The 19,481-nt window shown below is 40.0% G+C and overlaps 1 protein-coding gene across 4 annotated transcripts; it reads left to right on the top strand.

Annotated features, from left to right (window-relative positions):
* Positions 1-1,585: 1,585 nt before the first annotated feature.
* On the top strand, positions 1,586-16,377 carry rbm26 (RNA binding motif protein 26). 4 transcript variants are annotated; one of them, XM_083911177.1, is made up of 22 exons: positions 1,586-2,011; positions 2,409-2,527; positions 2,639-2,754; positions 3,948-4,039; positions 4,128-4,393; positions 6,780-7,055; positions 7,144-7,383; positions 8,038-8,178; positions 8,291-8,431; positions 8,695-8,803; positions 8,941-9,097; positions 10,105-10,305; positions 11,130-11,228; positions 11,334-11,402; positions 11,508-11,606; positions 11,706-11,780; positions 12,255-12,419; positions 12,561-12,665; positions 12,807-13,010; positions 13,730-13,816; positions 14,004-14,117; positions 15,325-16,377. In XM_083911177.1, the coding sequence occupies exons 1-22, from the start codon at positions 1,953-1,955 to the stop codon at positions 15,409-15,411; spliced, it is 3,021 nt and encodes a 1,006-aa protein (XP_083767303.1). In that variant the 5' UTR covers positions 1,586-1,952; the 3' UTR covers positions 15,412-16,377. The 4 variants fall into 4 exon arrangements, with proteins under 4 accessions (XP_083767303.1, XP_083767302.1, XP_083767301.1 ...); XM_083911176.1 differs by having other exon boundaries at positions 11,127-11,228; XM_083911175.1 differs by having other exon boundaries at positions 8,038-8,184.
* Positions 16,378-19,481: the final 3,104 nt, after the last annotated feature.

The raw sequence follows: 19,481 nt of genomic DNA, 5'->3' as shown, positions 1-19,481 counted from the left end.
TGTTCAAATCTACAGAATACCACTTATCATGTCCTGTAATCTAAATAGGTAAACATGTTTATCATGTCATGATAGTTAAAGAGGAAAGTTAACAGTTAACATTAGGATTTCATTGTGCCAGCCTTTTCCCTAAAAACACCTTAATGCTCATTTGCTATTACCTCCATAGACCTACAATGGGACAAAGATCATCAGTCTTAAAATACTCTGGGGAGACGGGCCCCGGAATGATCATGTGTATTCAATATACAAGTTAAAATTAAAAAAAAAAGCTGAATAGCTACAATTGACTTTGATAGTGTACATTTATTAGTATTATTGGTGCATGTTATCTTTGCATTCATATGTGACCCTGTCTCTCATAACCCTGTTATAAGTGACACAGACAGTTAAAGGTCTTGCATTTGTTCTTAATAACTATGAATTAATATTTCTGCTTACAAATTAGTACTATCTGGCTCAGAGTGATGTAGAGTTACAGTACTATCCAGAAACTATACAGTTCTCTGATGACTGTGAACAGTGGTATAGAAGTATGGTAGCAGTTTTTCTTATATAATATATAAAGTCCTTAAAATTGGTAATTGGAAGAAAAGCACAAAATATGTACGGTATTCTAAAACAATTCGCACTGTGTCAACTAACTGAAAATAAACTGTATTTCCCCTTGTATGTAAAATTATTAATTTTAACAAATCAAGCCTTCTTTCTAATGATATTATAATTAGCTTCATTTGTAATCCATTCATAATCCTGTATAACAAAATGTCTATATTTGATTACAATGCTGTTTGGACAATGCTTATACCATTTATGCAATGAATATAAATGTTGCCACATCCATTTTGAACATTCAGAAAAACAAGATGGTAGCAGATTACTGTACATCTTCATCTCGCTAAAGGATGAATTACACTTATCCTTGTGGTGAATTCCTAAGACTTAAATTTAATTTGGACTGTAATTAATGTGCTTTTTGTAAAGTAACACTTGCACATTTAATCTTATCTTGCAATCTATCTGATTTGTTTTGGAAGGACTTAAAAAATTGGATAACCTATAATAATATAGATGTGCCGCCCCCTACTTACAATAATGTGAGATTTGGTTTTATAATGGAGGACAGAAAACTAGAATATAACATAAATAACTTGGTTATACTCTCCAAATACTTTCTACACAAATGTAAATTCTCAAAAACTAGCCCACGTTTCTACATTTTTCTTAAATAACTGCACCTTAACCTTGATTCATTAAAACTTATGAAACCAAAGAAAGCCTTTTTATTGTATGACACTTTATCAACTTTTTCATTTGACTGATCCCCTATAAGAATTTTAGATTTTTTACATCTTTATTTTCTTTTGCTTTACTTTCTATTATTGCTCTGTTAATATCCTATACTTGTTTTAATGTAAGAAATGCTACGCTCAATTCTGAAAGCAACAACTTTTCTAATTGTAATTGAATATTCTTATTTATTTGTATTGTACTTTGCGCTTTCTATAGAAAAAAGAAAGATCTTCATCTCGCGATATTTCACCAACGAGAACACCAGCGGAAGTAAATAATCGGCCATGGTATATTAGCTAGTGAGCGGGGTATTGCAAGTTAAGCGTGGGTGCTCCCTCAACTTTAACGGATATAAATCATTTACAACTTTCAGGATTCGTTGGTTGGACTTTTATAAATAACACACTCACCCCGCCTGCTGCATTTCCAGTATAAAGAAACAACGAGAGTTGATGAATCGTGCAGCGTGCGTTTGTGGCCTGGACTGACGCATGCTAGCGCGGCTAACGTGAAGCTACGCGACGTTATCGTGGCTGAAGTGGGCTAGTTTCTCCAGCTAATGTCGGCTGTCCTTTTTAACACATAATTAACACAGTCATCTCACTTAGAGCAAACTTTGGTCGTGGTTGGGGGGGGAAGTTCGTCTGGGTCTAAAAAAAATGATCATTGAAAACCTCGATGCCTTGAAAACATGGCTGTCTGAAACCCTCGAGCCCATGTAAGTAACGACTCAGCTGTTTACTCAACTCAACTTTAGCAGCTCTAGCTCAGTCGGAGTTACAAAAGCTAATGTGAGAAACACAATGCATCAAATTTGAGTGTCATTAATAACTTATAAAGTCCACCTTATTAACTTAAAAATGTAATTTAAAGTTGTTCTTCATCCCTCCACTTACGTTCTCCCCTTTTAAAGTCTACCCCTTTGAATATATGTGTACATATGTATTATTTGAATTTATTTTATAATTCATATTTTTGTTATTTAGATTGCCAACACTTGACCTGTTTTGGTGTCCTAAAAAACCCAAGGACAATACAGATTTTTGATGTACTCTTTGTCGTTTAAATCTTTTTTTTTGCAATGTTCTTGTGTCTTTTTCTTTGCACAATTTCAGCTGTGATGCAGACCCTTCTGCCCTCGCCAAGTATGTTGTTGCTCTGGTGAAGAAAGACAAAAGTGAAAAGGAACTGAAAGCCCTGTGTATAGACCAGTTGGACGTATTTCTCCAGAAAGGTACATGACCGTGCTTCATGAAAGTTGTGCCCCTCAAACTTTTTTTCATTTCTATGAGATTGTTTTTGTATTATATATTGTCTTTAATTTAGCATTTTTTCCTTCTTTCAGAGACCCAGCCATTTGTGGATAAGCTGTTTGAAGCCATTAACAACAAGAACTACCTCCCGCCAGAGCAACCCTCTTCTCTGATCAAAGTTGAGAAAGATGAGCAGAAAAAAGAAGAGGTAATCTTTTGTCCTGTTGCTTCAACCCCACAACTGAAGCTCATATCAAAAATGTTCTTTTTTTCTGTATCATCATTCGATGTGGTGACGTATACCAGGCATGGAAAGACACTTCAGATTTATTCTCAATAGGGCTGTACAGTATGGTCTAAAATTTATATCACGATATATTTATCTTAAAGTACAAGCTTGAGGGTCTTCTTTTTTACTTGAGTGTTTTCTTTTTGTGCTACATTATACTTCTACTCCACTGCAATTCAGTGGGAAATATTCTACTTTTTATGCACTTGTTGCAGAGTAAACACCGGCTTCATAGTGACAGTTGTAAACAAATATTTCTCTGTCCATTCGCTGCTGAATTGCCAGTTTTCTGTGTCAACCTTTCGTTTTTTCAAAGTAAATAGAAACATTGTGGTGGCGATTTACCCACTGATTTTACCGGACTGAAATGATTGCAAGACCAACATGCGCAAAGCAAGACAGATGGCCGTCCTCCGTAGAGCTGGGTCTGTCTGACATTCCTGCCTGTTAAAAGGAAGGCTATCGTTGCCACCGCAATTGTTGGGTCTATGTAAATCAGAAATAAGTCATAGAGTGTGGTCTATACCTACTCTGAAAAGTGTCCTGAGATAACTTTTGTTATGATTTGGCACTGTAATTAAAATTGAATTGAATTGTGGAGAGGAGCGATGCAGAAGCACAGGAAGAAGAGAGTAGCTGGAGCGTGTAGAGCATTATGGCCCTTGCCTACAGGAATGTCCCAGCACGCAGGTACTTGATGCGCTGAGATGCGAGAGAGGACAGCAGTCAACATCGGCCACTACAGCCATGAATTACTCTTTCACATAGGCTTATACTCTATACTACTATACTAGTTAGTAAATATCCCCTACCGGACCGTATCCGCACGCATTGTGTGGTTATGTCAGAGCTGCTCTGCCAGTTACATGTAGTCAAAATCTATACTGCAGTGCAAATTCCTAATGGTGTATTCTCTATACCGTACGGTGTTTTTTTTCACAGATTAAAGTTAACTGGAACACAACCTAGTGCATCTGAAAGGGAGACCTTTTACAGAATACTTTAGTTTCATCACATGTGCAGTTAATAGTACCTGACAATGTCAAGGACCTCTTAGGTAGGCAATCATAGATAGGAAATGTTTATTTGAAATTACTTTTTTCTTTGTTCAGACAAACCGGGAAGAGGATCGGGAGAAGAAGCTTCCTCGGCGAGTGAATCACAGCCCGCCGCAATCAGGCTCTCGTTACAGCAGAGACATCAGGTCTGTGCAACTGCCTGTTTCAACGTTCTCTTCCAACTTGAATTTACTTTTCACTAATTATCATGTCTCTGTTTACTCAAACGTTTAGGAGAGGAGATGATCGTAAGAGAGATGACCGCTCCAGGAAGAGGGAATATGATCGCATCCCACCAAGGAGGGACTCTTACCGTGATCGCTACAATCGCAGGAGAGGACGCAGTCGCAGTTACAGTCGTAGCCGCAGTAGGAGCTGGAGCAAGGATCGCATCCGAGACCGCGACAGAGAGAGGGATAGAGACAGGGACAGAGATCGGGATCGAGATCGCAGCAGGAGCCGGTCACACAGCAGAACTCGGTCTGGAAGCAGGAGTAGAGGTAAGAACCTGATCGATGGCTCGAAGATTATCTAAGGCTGTTTACACATGATGGTCAGTAGGATCACCATGTCCCAGTTTGAACAGATGTATTTCTATGGTGAGAGCAATGACACTATTTCATACCAAGGCAACTCCAAACATTTTTTAAAAACACCATAAATACAAAACAACACAGCTAAAAGCAGGAGCAAAAAAAGACTAAAAAAGTAAAAAGAAGAAAAAGATAGTTTAAAGTTATTCAAAAAAAGAACTCCGCTATAAGCACATGAAAATAGAAATGTTTTTAACCTGGATTTAAAAGTGCTCACAGTTGGGGCTGATTTTAGATCTGCTGGTAGTCTGTTCAAGTTGTGTGCAGCATAACAGCTAAATGCTGCTTCGCCATGTCTAGTTTAAACTCTTTGCTCCACTATCTGACCTGAGTCAGTAGATCTCAGAGCTCTACTGGTCTTATACTCTACTAACATGTCATTCATGTATTCTGGACCAAAACCATTCAATGATTTGTAAACCAGTTGCAGAACTTCAAAATCTATTCTGTAGCTGACTGGGAGCCAATGTAAGGTCTTAAGAACTGGGGTGATGTGATCTGATCTCTTTGTTCTGGTTAAAACTCGAGGTGCAGCTGTTTGATACTTTTTTGGGGGGAGTCCAGTCAGAAGACCGTTAACAGTAGTTTAGTCTATTGTAGATAAAAGCATGAATCAGCTTCTCCTGATCAGTTTGGGACATAAAACCCTTAATTCTGGATAAGTTCTTAAGTTGATAAAAGGCTGATTTGGTGGCTGATTTTGATATGGCTGTTGAAGGTCAGAGTCTTATCAGCACGCCAAGGTTTCGGACTTGGCTTTTAGTTTCTAAAGACTGTGACTCAAAATGTTAATTGACAGCAACCCTCTTCTCTTTATTACCAAAAACAATGATCATTTTTTTCTTGATTTACTGAAGGAAATTTTGGTTCATCCAATTTTTGACTTGCTCTAAACAGTGACATAAGGACTCCATTGGACTGCAGTCATCTGGAGACAGTGCGAGATATAACTGTGTATCATCAGCATAACTGCAATAGTTGACATTAGAATTCTGCAGAATTTGACCCAATAGCAGCATATATAAGTTGAACAGAAGGGGTCCAAGAACTGAGCCCTGAGGAACTCCATGTCATAGCCACTCAATCGGACTGATAACTACCAATGGTCACAAAATAACTCCGCTCCTCCAAGTAGGACCTGAACCATTTTAGGACTGTCCCGATGAGTCCTGCCCAGGTTTCCAACCTGTTCAGCAGTATACTGTGATCCACAGTGTCAAAGGCAGCACAGAGATCCAACAGGACCAGAACTGACACCTTGCCTGAGTCAGTGTTCAACCTTATGCCATTGAACACTCTAATAAGATCTATTTCTGTACTATAGTGAGGTCGGAAGCCTGATTGAAATTTGTCAAAAAGTCCAGTGGAGTTCAAGAAGTTGCTGAGTTGATTAAAAAACACTTTCTCAACAATCTTGGCTATAAAGGGAAGATTTGAGATGGGTCTGTAGTTGGTTAAAATGGTGGTATCCAACGTGCCTGATTGAAGTGAGCAATTTAATTTTTTGCTGCAAATCTGACATATGAGCACGAGTTATTCCAAGATTGAGGGATCGCATCAGTTCCTCGAGGGTCAATCGAGTACTTTTTTTTCTAAATCTATTTTTAGAACGCAACACATCTTCCTGCAGGCTTATTGATGCACAGTAAAAGCTTATTCTCAATCAAAACTGTCAGTTACCCTTTAAGGATTTATTTTTTACAACCACTACTTTAAAACATTGTTTCCTTATAAAAAATCTGTGTTAATGATCAGTCCTACTGTGGAGAACAGGCTCTCTGCAGGCACAGAGGTGGCAGGAGGTGTTGAGCTTCCACCACTCCATTGGGTTTTTCTGAGGACAAATGCATGGCTCTCCAAAACAAGTTTCTAACTCGTTGACATCCATATTTTCGAAGTAGTTTTCCCTGAAAAGGGTGTCCAGTGCCTCTGTGCTTGCGACGCTAAGGCCCCCAGCATCACTGCTTTCCCCCTCCATGTGGTCTGGGCCTTGCACAGTAACCCCGTCATCTAACTTCTCTCTGATGTTGAGGCGAAGAGCCGGATTCAAAAATCAAAGGTGTTTGTGTCTTGGGTCAAATGCACAAAAAATAATTGAGCGGTTGTTTACCAGTCGAGTTCATTTGAAACAAGGACTACTCCAGGAATCGATCACTCACGCCCATCCCTAGTAAAAAACAGACAAAGACAGATAACCAAGACAACAAGATTTAAAATGTTGTAATGTGTCTAGTTCTGGTGTACATGTCATAGTAACAGTTATTTAACTATGGCCATTTTTTTGTATTTGTAGAACAAGATGGAAAGTTGAAGTTTGATCATGAAAGAATGGACAAACCAGAGAGTGGGGATAGCTACACCCCAGCAGCCATGGTCTCCACTGCAACCACTTCACATTTCCCTGTGCCAACACTGAGCAGCACCATTACAGTTATCGCCCCCACGCATCATCATAGCAACAACACCACTGAGAGTTGGTCAGACTTTCGCCCTGGGCCCCCTTTGGATCGTGGCCTTTTTAGTAGGGGACCACCCCCTCAACAGAGGAAGCGATGCCGTGATTATGATGGTAAGGATCAATTTTGCATTAAAGTATTTTTTTCATTGTTGTAGTTCTGTGGGTTTGTTGTTATACACACATCTGCCATCTCTTCCAGAAAAAGGCTTCTGCATGAGAGGGGACATGTGTCCTTTCGACCATGGAAGTGACCCAGTTGTAGTGGAGGATGTCAATTTGCCCAATATGCTGCCCTTCCAACCTCCACCAATTTCAGTCGTGGACCCACCGCCGCCCCAAGGCCTCCCACCACCACCTCTCATGAACCCTCCACCTGTGAACCTGCGGCCCCCTGTGCCCCCACCGGGTGCCCTCCCACCCAGCCTCCCACCTGTTGCAGGTAGGAATTCTCTCCACTTTTTAGTGGCAGATAGGCAATAACAAACCATTTTGTAATATTTATTTTAAACATGAAATCTCAAAATGTTTGTTTTATTTTATTATTATAATTATTAACAATGAACAATGTAGTTACTCTAATATAAAATATTTCCAAATGGGATTCAATATAACTGCACTATGGGGTGGGGTTTGATTAGTTGTTACATGTAGGGTATGGAATCTTCAGTATTGTGTTGCTAGGCAACAGCGTAGGTCCAAGCCTACATCCTGTCAGCAGTTTGTATGAATGAACAAGGAAACACTCATGCACATTTAGATCAAAAAATCCGTCAGCACAGCGTAAGTATTTATTATGTGAAAGCATTTTTTGGAAGAAGGTGAAAAAGCACAGATATGATGGGTTATAGTGGGACTTGCCATATAACTGTTGAACAGGAAATAAACCCATAACAAATGTTTATGTTTGAAACTGTAAATACAACAGAAGACTGTCTGAAAGCTAATTTAAAGTGGAGTTATCTACCTGTTACCGTTAACAGTTGGGATAAAAACCCTATTCATCACCTCAGATTTCCAAATTTGGTTCGACCTGTTGGTATGTTGCTTGAACCTTTTTATGCTGTGACATTTTGTTTAACTGTGTCTTACACAGGTCCTCCTCCTCCGCTTCCTCCTCTGCAACCGTCAGGAATGGATGCTCCTCCCAACTCCATGACCAGCTCTGTTCCTACCATTGTCACCTCTGGGATGCGCTCCTCGCTTCCCCAGGCCTCAGTGCCGCGCTTCACCACTGGTAATGGTCCTGTGTGTTTTTTGAAGTTGCAAATTCAATTTTGTATTTATAAGTCACTGTTACTGGAATTGACCTTGCTGTTTTATTAAAGTATCCTCTCTCTGTTGACCAGACAACTATGACACAGATGTGTACAATCCTGAGGCACCCAGCATCACCAATACCCCCAGGCCGATCTACCGCCATCGGGTCAATGCCCAAAGACCCAACCTGATTGGCCTCACAATGGGGGAGGTGGACCAGCCACCGAGAGGTATTGTTCACATGAACTGAACCGTCTGAGCTTTGACTAGATTGTCTTAAATCATGCATGTACTTTCCATCCGACCATTAGCCGGCTTAGTACTATGGCCAATGGTCTGTTGCTGCTTCGCTAACCAAGAGAATGGCAGTATTCAGGACATGCAACTGTATTTATGTTTATGTATTTATGTGTCTGTTAAAAAGTCTTGCCCTAGAGTTGTGATATCTCTCTGTAGTCTGAAAACTGAGCTGTCAGTGCTTGTTTCTCACCAGACAAGATCCCAAACAACAGCATGAGGATCGTCATGGAATCTGATTCGAGGAAGAGGCCACCTGTCTCCCACGACGGAGGCCTCCCCCTCAAGAAACCTTGGTTTGACAAGTAAGTCACCGTTTTCCTGTGATATAAAATTAAAAGTCATATGCTATCTTTAAACCCAGTGGTTAAGCATATTTTACAGACATATGTTTAATATTATCCTCATTTCGTATGTTAAACAATTTCTCTTCTTTGCTCAGACCCGTCTTTAACAAACCCAACCACCAGGGCTACTACAAAAGAGTCCCATTCTCTCCCAACACCAAGCTGCTGGTTCGGCAAATTCCTCCCGAGCTCAACAACATCAGCAAACTCAATGAACATTTCAGCAAGTTTGGGACCATTGTAAACCTACAGGTCAGTCCGTATGTGCGGCCATAAGTATGAAAATCACAGTTTTCATGGTTAGTAGTCAAAAACCATATGTAATTAATATAATTATGTTCAATAATATAATATAAATAGTTTGTTAATTTTTAGTCAGAATTGATGTGTGATCTATAGGGGAATGTTTTTCACTAAAGTTTTTTTATGTAGTGGTTTAGATCTTTAATATTGGCTTTTAAAAACAAAACTTATGCCATTATTATACTAAGCCACCTGATAAACCAGTCATCAGCAATATGGTTTGCAACAGTTGTGATGTTACCAAATTAGTGTGACCCAAGCAAAGATTAAAGGAGAAACTAATTTGGTTGTTTTTGGCGGCCTGTTTTACTTTTAGTTTTAGTCTAGACTTTGTGTCAAGCTGTCATTTTAGTCTTTATTGTGGGGATTGAGGAAGTGACCTCGCCCAGAAGCGAGACTGGGAAAAAACTACAAAATAATAATAATAACGTGACTAAACGAGACGAAACAAAGTTATTTCGTCGCGTTTTCGTCAACGAAAATGAAGGGACATTTTAGCATAGTTTTTATTTTGTAAACCACATTTCGTCTCGTTTTTATTCGTCAACGAAATTGCATTATATATTGAGTCTTAGTTATCGTCACATGACCAGCATTTTCGTTTCGTCTCGTCTAATTTTCGTCACGTGATAAAGGTTTGTCATTTTCATTGACGAAAGCAACACTAATTCTGAGCTACCTAAAAGCATCTCTTAAAATTAACTACCTACCCTCTTCCAAATACAAAAACCACATGTTTTTGAAAGAAAGTGCAGTGAGTAGTATACACAGTTACTGTGACGGCTGCGATGGTGAGGAAAATCACATCATGGGGCTGCTCTTCTGTCCATTTGATTACCTGACAATGTTGAGCTAAAGTTCAGTATAACGATCCACTGTTACTGCTAGATTTACAGTCCGTGCGCACCTCTGTTAATGTAACGGTCTAATTGTACCATTTTTATTTATTTTGTCAGGTGGCCTTCCGGAATGATCCAGAGGGAGCACTCATCCAGTTTGCCTCTCCATTCGAGGCCAAGCAGGCTATGCAAAGCACAGAGGCTGTTCTCAATAACCGCTTCATCAGGGTGCACTGGTTTCGTGATGATGGGAGTGATGGACAGGGCCCGGGGCAGTCTCACTCACAACAACAGCAGCAGCAGCCACAGCCAGTCATGGTAAAAGTACATTTTCCATCTGTCACACATATCATGTGGTTGTAATAAATTGTTTTGCCTGAACACCAACACAAAATATTGCTAGTAGTTGCCTTGGTTGAATTCACTCCGGTGAGAGTAAACATGCAATAAGATGCAATTGGGAATTAACAAGTTGATTCCATGTGATTCATGAAACTAGTAAAACTGCATTTGAGATTTCGTTTTTTGGCTCGTTATAGTTTGCTGTGGTATTGTACTTCTGCTATCAACTGGAGGATAGCACCAGTGAAGATTAATCAGGCCCTATTTTAATCACACAAGCATAACCAACAGTGCAAAGTGGTAGGTCTGGTGGTGGCCATATCCAAACGCACCTTTTATTTTTGGTTCACAAGTGCAAATGGGTTGAGTGCAGTGCAATATAAATTACAGGGGTTGGTGGTGATTTAAAATAACACTAGCAGATCACATTACTGGTCTCATTACTATGAAACAGCTGTGCCAATCACAGGGAAACATGACAAAGCTCAACAAATGAAAATACTCTTCCCTATGTTATCTAAACGGTGTCGAGCATAGTTTGTATGAACAGTTTTAATTCTAATGTATCTCACATAATTAATGGTCATAAATAAAATGTGACAGCAGCGCTTTTGCTTTTCACTTTGTAGTAGTAAACTCTCCTGAGTCTTGCAACTCTGCTGCTGCTCAAAATGACAGACAGCGTTCAGATTTTCCTCCTTTGTTTAAAATAGACATAATAATAATAATATGTCAATGAAATTATGCGGTAAGTGCAACTCAGACATAAGGTGACTAATATCTCCTTTGTCATTCAGCAGCCCTTGGACACGTCTCTAAAGCAGTCTGTCAAAGATCGCCTCGGACCCATGCTCACCGCAAACTCTGAGCCCTCACAAGATTCCAGCATAGCCTCTCAGGTGTGTGTGGGTGATGGTGTTGAGGGTGTGCTTTTTCACATACGCTAGTCAATTTCTGCAAACGGTGTGTATAAACATTATGTATCTCCCCCCCCATTGGAGCAGAATCCCTCTAAGGTATCAGTGAAGGACCGTTTGGGTTTCTCTTCCAAACCAGCCGCCCCTGTTGAAAAAGTAAGTGTTCTCCCTTTCCAGAATTACTCATTTTGTTTTGGAATTTCTCATCTTCGCTTTTAATTGATGTGAATCTTATCGACTGTTGCCTTTTTCCCTTTTCAGGTGTTTTCGACGTCCATGGGCCTCACAAAGACTGTATACAATCCTGCTGTCCTGAAAGCTGCCCAGAAAACCTCAGAGGATGCCCTGAAGAAGAAACTGGTGAGAAGAGATTTAAAGGCACTGAAGACTTAGAAGTAAGGAGTCTCATAATAAAAACAGAACGCACTACCTAATCATTTCCGGTACTTCCTTTCACAGGAAGCTCTAAAACTACAGCAGGATGTAAGAAAGAAAAAGCAGGAAATATTGGAGAAGCACATTGAGACGCAGAAGGTAAGATAATCTGGAGTAGAGGTCTATTTCTTGTCCTATTACGTGTCTACATTTAGATTCTGCAACCTCTCTATGCAAAACTTAAATGTCAGTGTGTGTTAGCTGTAAAAGAGGTCTAACTCACCACTTAAGCAACATGAGGCAACACGACTCCCCAAGTCAGTCAGTGGACTGCTTATGATTGTTTGTGTAGATTTACCAACGGCATTTGAGAGCTTTGTGTGAGATCTGTGACTTATTTACCGTGTGATCTTTTGTCAAAGGGTTCAAATCATGTGTCAACCTGCTACATTGTATCTGCCCTTTTTAAAGTAACATCGGAAAAAAATCAGCAAAACTAGTAAAATAATACATATTCTCATCACAATATTAAATCTTAGTCTCCTGCTACTACAAGTCACACTCGACAGTACTCTGTAGGAAGCAACGCAAACAAATCGTGTGATTCTGTTATTCTGCTCCCTTCCTCTGCAGCTCCTTATATCCAAACTGGAGAAGAACAAAGCAATGAAGGCAGAGGATAAAGCCAAGATCATGGAAACTTTGGGCATGCTAACTAAGAGCATCACCAAACTGCAAGGGGAAATAAAGGGAATCTCTGGCAGCAACCAGCTACGCACAGCCAAGAGCAAGGCCCAGGTAGTGCTTTCTCCATGCAACACACCCACACACACACAACTGGAACATGCAACTGGTTTTTCTGCTTATCCTGTTGCTTTTGAATTGGTACTTCTGACTTAGAGTGTCATCTTTCCTGATATGATCTGATAATTTGTTCAGGCACAGAAGGAACTGCTGGACGCAGAGCTGGACCTGTACAAGAAGACCCAGGCCGGAGAGGATACTGCTTTGTTGAAGATCAAGTACACCCAGCTGCAAATTGAGGTATTGAGTTGATCTTGAAAGAGTTAAACTGTCCCTTTAGCTTTCAAGTTTTCTCCCCACAACTCAAATTGTTTCAATATATCAGACAGATATCTGTTCTCTATTTGACTTCTTTTCATCCCTGTTTTTGTTCATACCCAGGCAGCTAAAAGGGGAATCCTGTCATCTGTACGAGGCCGGGGGGTCCACGCCCGGGGCCGCGGTGCTCTCAGGGCCCGAGGAAGGGGCTCCCGAGGACGGGGAAGAGGTGTGTCAATGCATGCATGCGTGGACCATCGACCACGGGCGATGGAGATTTCTGGTTTCACCGAGGCAGACCATGTAGACCTGCTGCCACACTTTGCTGTAAGTCAGCCTATAAGTACATGACTGAGAAAAGGAGATTTGATATCCACAATTAACAGATATGACCTTTTAATGGAAGCTGTGTGTGGGAGATCCGAGGACTGTGTTAAAGGGCGCTGCTCGTGTGACTGTTGAGGGGGTGGAAAATCAGTGCTCGCCGGCCAGTCAGGACAAGACAAATAAAACTTTCAGCTGTTGTCACGCCTTACTTTGGATTAAGGCTGTGAGTGGTGGAGTTAAACAGAAAGAATGACAGCATAACTGTAAAAATACATGCACAATTTTAATGTCACAATGTTTTTACATGTAATTGGATTACCCCCAAATGATAACTCTGTTGAACCATATACAATAATACCATGTGCATTGAATTATTACAATTCTTAAGTGTAGTAAAAAAGAATCGACAGTGCCCTCCGGTGGTTACAACTGCATGTTGCAACTGACCAACATGCAATCCAGTCCAGTCAGTCTAAATACAAATTAAATCATGTAAAGCACATCAAGTAAGTCCTAACTGACTGTAACAAAGTCAAGTTATTTCCTCCTCAACCACCAGAAAAAAATAGAAGAAGTAACCGTAAAAGAAGAATAAGAAATTGATATCTACACACAGGATGTTAGAAACTAGAAACAGTCATGCAGCATGTCAGCTTTTGTATGGTTACAGGAATGAGTTTGTTAAGTGACCAGAATGTTATGTGTTCACAATTTTGAAGCAATTTGGGGAGATTGAAGATTGCCAGATTGATGAAAACAACTTTTCTGCTGTCATCACTTACAAGACAAGAGCAGAGGCAGAACAGGTGAGTCAACTACCAGCAATGCACACAATAAAAGGTGAAATGTATTTGGAGTCCATTACATGCCCCTTGGCTCTGCTTGGTATTTTGATAAAGCACATTACCTTCCATTATTTAATTTTTTTGACACCTTTTTTTACACTTCTTCTAAATGTGTGCCTATGTGCTTCTGTGTTTCATCCACCTGTAGGCGGCTCTTCATGGAGTGAGGTTCAACAACAAGACTTTGCGCCTGGCCTGGCATAAGGCAGTCACGACTCTCAATATTGCGGATGCTGATGAGGCCGAACCAGAGGAGGATGAGGTTTGTTGACATTTATTGCACCTATGGCAGCTGATCAGGACTGTTGATTTGGTTTACCATTTGCAAAATTTGTGGATAGTACCTGGTTCCAGTTACTTTTTTTTTTATTAGTACAACCTCGGTCGGATCTCCATGTGAGCTGAGCTGATGGAGTGAAAATGTGTGTAATGAGATTCAGCTCATGTCTGTGCAGGACACCAGGGAGAGACATTTTTAAAAGTGTTAAGTTGTTGCTAAGGAAAACCAAATATTTCCTGATTTATCTGCTTTGCAATAAAGGCTTTTCTATAACAAGACAATGGGGCACTTAAATTCTGAAGATTGTATAGGAAATGAAATGTTTTATCTGTTTTACAAACGCTCCTCCACTTCACCGGTTTCTGAAAAGCAACAGCAGACATTGCGACATAAGAACAGGAATGTCTGTAATATCCTACCCCCAAAGCAATTTCAGTCAACAGCAACTGGACTTGATTTTTGTCTAGGAAGACGCATCTGACCAGGCTGGCCAGTCCCAGCCTGGTCAGATGCGTCTTCCTAGACAGTCCTACATGAACTGATGAAGCCTCTTGGATGAGAGGTGAAACGTCCTCCTAGACAAAAACCAAGTCCAGTTGCTGTTGACTGATATTGCTTTGGGTATAACGATGATCTGGACAAATGAGAACATTCACATGCGTAATATCCTACATATTTGTAAATATTGGCACATTTTATGAGACTAAAAAAAGTTGGGTTTTTTTTCTTCCGGTGGACCTCCTTGCCATCACTAACTTTTGCCAGAAAACAGCAGCACACAGAGCTCAAGACAGCCTCTCATAAGAGCAAGAACACGGAACAAAATTATATAATAATATAGGAGATATTTGGATGTTCTCTGTTCAGATATCATATGAGGAAGGTTTTATAAATACCATTTTCTTGTTGTTACATTTTGAGAACAGAAGATGGAGCCATTACATACTACAGCAATGTCTTTATGAGGCTTTTGCAGGGCCACTTTTACTTTCATTAAGCAGCTTGCCTGTCTGCAGCTTGATGCTCAAGCTGAGAATTTAGTCCCTTTGAGACCTTTTAAATACACGCTGCCAGTTGAGTGCTGATGAGCTGAAGGTCCCTCCACCGTAATTTGCCTTTTTCCACTTTTTATCATCCATAGAGAGCATTAATCTGTTTTTGTGTGTTTTTTAAAATATTCTCCCATCAGTACCCCGAAGAGTCGCTGAGTGACGACGCGTTGCAGGATGATGATGAGGAAGAAGATGACAACGAGCCTCGCTCCTGGCGGAGATGAAGTCAGACGCTTCTTCCCTGGTTGCACTTGCAGTCTTATAAAACTTTATAAGATTTCAGTGCCTAAACCAACAAGACACATTTAACTTTCGCTAGACTTTTTTCTCACAAATGTGTAACTGGCAGAAGAAACATGTGCGAGTATCATTTATTTTAATGTGTATACCAGTTGCAACAGTGGTGAATTTTTTAATGCTCTTAATGTAGAAATAGTCCTGTAATTTTTTTTTGTTATCTCAAGTACACAAAACACAAATATTTTGTCTAGACATGTGACAGCTGATCCCTTACAGACACCTTTTGTTGAACTCTCAGTTTAAGAAAGTGTGTGTTGTAATTTAACTGAATGACAGAATGTAGCTTTTGCATAATAGTATTAGGTTGACTGGTTTAATGCTCATGTGTAAATATTTTATTTCTGGGTTTAAATGATTTGTATGAAAGCTTGGCTTCTAAGTTCTTGGCTTTACTTTGGATTGTACAAAAAAATAAAGAATTGAAATGGTCTGAAAACATCCTGCCAAAAAACAAAACAAAAAAAAAAATCAAAAAAAAAAATCTGTGGCAGTGGGAAAAAAGATCACTCCTTAAGGAGCAGAAAAAAGACCATTTCAAAAAACAAAAAAAACCTTCCTCTTCCCCTAAAGAGCAAACTTCCTACAATTCTTCTATTCATTCTATCACTTTCTTTCTTTCTTTTTGGATCGGTAAGGTAACCAAATATATTGCACTGATTTCCACGCCAAGGTAAGAACATGACATAATCAGATAGTATATTTTTGCAAAATGTACAAATGTCTTCTAATTATTACCTAGCCAAACAAAAAATTGCATAGCTCGACTGAAATATATCATCTAAATACAATAACTAAATACATTTCTGTTCTTTTTGTTGCAGGAGCTGTCCACCTGCAGTATCCAGCTACAACAATTCTTTCTCCAAGAGGCTTCAACCTTTCACAATATAATTCCGTATTTACTGTAACAGTATTTGTCTTTAAGTGCTGCTGTATTAAACATCAGTGTAGATAAATGTTTCTATACTTTTGCTTATTGTGTGATAATTGCCTGCTGCAAGTTCTTGAACCAGGTTGTAGCCTATATGTTTAATTAAATGAAAAAAACAACTATTTTAACCTATTGAACAGCTTTTTTTCTACATTTAGACAAAGTAAAAAGTTTTTGTCATAGGACTTAGTTACATCATATGGTACACAGCCATAACATTGGTCCATATTGATCCCAGTGGGAAATTTGTGGAAGTGACAATTTACATGTACTCTTGTTGCTGTAAAAGCCGTTTTGTGCATTTGTATTTAAAAACAAAGTAGACCTATTGTAGTCTACCAATAACGTTTGAGCACGCCTTGGTTGCATGTGGATAAACAGTCTGGAGGCGCAACCTATTGGCTGTCATACAGTCACTGAACCCATCGACTTTTGTTGACAATTTAGTTTTTCTGAATTTTTTGTTATTTATTAACATTCATATGCAGATAACTGTTTTGATACACTGTTTCAACTCCAGGCCTCAAATTTGTAATTGGACTGTAAATAATTGACTTCCGTCTGGAAAGCCCCTGTTTATTTATTTATATTTTAAAGATTTGGATTTCAGCTACTCAAAGAAAATGTAAACCTTTTCTTAAAGCAGCTGAAGAGTAACAGGAAAAAGAGGGGATGACACAGCAAAGAGCCACAGGTCAAATTTGAACTGAGTATATATGGGGCGTGCACTCTTCCCTGTGACAGGCCGCCCCAAATTCGCTCAATTGTCAGCAGACAAATATTAGATGGGCTCTGAGGTTGTCCCTGATGTGACTGCAGGGCCTCATTTCGCTCAAAGTGTTTGAAAAGTCTAGAGACCGAGTAGACTGGCTGTGCTTGGCAAACGTTCAAGCACAAGTTGAACCTGGAGCAGATTGTGGAGGACTTCACGATGCTCAAGACTACTAATATTAACAATGGCTGTGTTCTATTCAAGTGTCCCAGGAAGTCCTGACAGTATAACAGTGGGCCAGCATGCACGATACCCTGAAACTGAAGTAGCTTAATGGAATTCAGCAATATTCGTTTTTACCACCCATGACAGCGAAACTGGTATTATTTCCTCCTTCTGAGTCATCAGGGCAAAATGTGGTCCTTCTGTAGCAGGAACTACCACAGTATCTATTTGCGGCCAGATTTTGTCACCGTGACAGCATCACAACCATGCGAGATATGAATCGTTAAAGGTGTGTAGCTGAGATCAAAATGAAGTCCAGTGATTTGAGCATGCTTTACCTATTGTGACATGCCAAAATGTCTTCTGTGTAAAAGGCTCTCTTGAATTGAGCTGTCACTGCCTGTCCATCAAACTTGGGTTAATATTTACTCTACAACTGGTCACCGCATGCTTTCGCCAAACCAAAGGTGAATGTGAGCCACAGTGTTTAGGCAAAAGGGATTTTGCTTCCTGTAAAGGGTGTACACCTGCAGAGAGGCTGGACAGCTCCCACAATCCCTCAGCCTTGAATAAGAGGGGACAAATAACCCAATCAGTGTCTACCAGTTCGGTGTTCCTGGGCCACCCCTGGTGCCTGTCAGGCTTGCAGAGATAATTGTGAGAAATCAGATTTGCTCTTGTAGAATATCTGGTGTTTATCATTTAAGCCCTTTCCCCCTGTGCCACCACCAAAAATACCTTCCCTCATCCCTCCCTCTCAGTATGAGAGTGTTAAATGCCCCCTCCTGTCGTCTCATTTACCTACTGTGGCGCCACCAAACTCATACAAGCATCATTTGCGATCAAACAAGCTGTTGCAGTTTTTTTTTTTTTTTCTTTTACCTGCACACTTGTGTAGTTGTGTCATGAACCTGTAGCCTTTATTTTTTTTTGTCACATTAACTGGTTTGATTGACACAAATTCCCACATTTCCTGACAATTGTTCGGTAGCACTTTGTGGAACGGCTACACAAATAAATGTGTTCCAGAAAATTTAGGACCGTGCCCCATGGCGTCTTCAGCCACTTCAGTGGTGATGTGACTGGCATGCAAGGCTGTCTGAGCGCTCTGCCTGTCTCCCTTTGTGTCTCCGTGGGTAGAGGATGTATGCTCTGTATGAGTTCAGAAAATATGGGCTAACAAGTTTACAGCATCTGTGTCATCCATTATAGAAATCTTTACTTTCTGATTTGTGTCAAGGAGACAAATGGCATGAAATTTTGAAATGAGCTGTAATAATGTTGATTTTTTTCTGTCTCTCTTTTGTGTCTAGGGTAGGCAGAGGAATTTGAAAGTATGTTTCACTGGGGGAATAAAAAAAGATCTGTTTGTTGAAAGTCTCACTTTTGTTTGCTTGGAGATTTGCTGTCTGTCAGGGAAAACGATTGTAGTTTCTTTTAGAAGCCCTTGGGGGCTCAAGAAGTCGGTCATATGGATATGCAACAAATGCATAACATTACACACTTCTGATGTATTTATTCATATTCATTTGAATATCATGCCTGCATTTTCACAACACAAAAACATTGCTGCATGCCAATTAATAGCAATTACCACTTAACCAATGTTGTAGAATAATACGTACAAAAGGCATCCTAATGGATGGATAATGTGCAAACACATTGTATCGGCCACTTGCTTTATGTCTCTTATCGATTTAAGGTGACACTATGAGGAAGGTGTTTCGATCTCATATTAACAGTGACCCCTCCCAACACATTGCTCTACGCTTGCACACGCCTTGCCCCCATCGCTACAATGCCAGTTCTCTGTAAAGCCATTAATATTTTATGCGATCATAGGCCTCCATAAGCAAATTTCAGTCCCTAGCAAGTTGAGCCAAAGCATGATTAATTTAGTATTTATACCACGACAACCCTTTAAACAACACAGGGCCCCCTGGCCACATAGCAAGGCACAGTTTGAAACAAAACTAGCAGCCACTAAATCATGATCATCATAGTCATTCAGGATCATTTGAGTTTGGGGACATTTTTTTCCCTCTAACAGCAGCTGCAGTTTTGGTGTGGAATCAGTGCCTGTTGTTGTAAATCTTTTGTTAATAATCACCTGCAAGACAAAATCC

This window comes from Echiichthys vipera (genome assembly GCF_963691815.1).
Source record: "Echiichthys vipera genome assembly, chromosome: 1".
In the NCBI taxonomy this organism is placed as follows: Eukaryota; Metazoa; Chordata; class Actinopteri; order Perciformes; family Trachinidae; genus Echiichthys; species Echiichthys vipera.
This window is presented reverse-complemented; position numbering and strand designations above follow the sequence as displayed.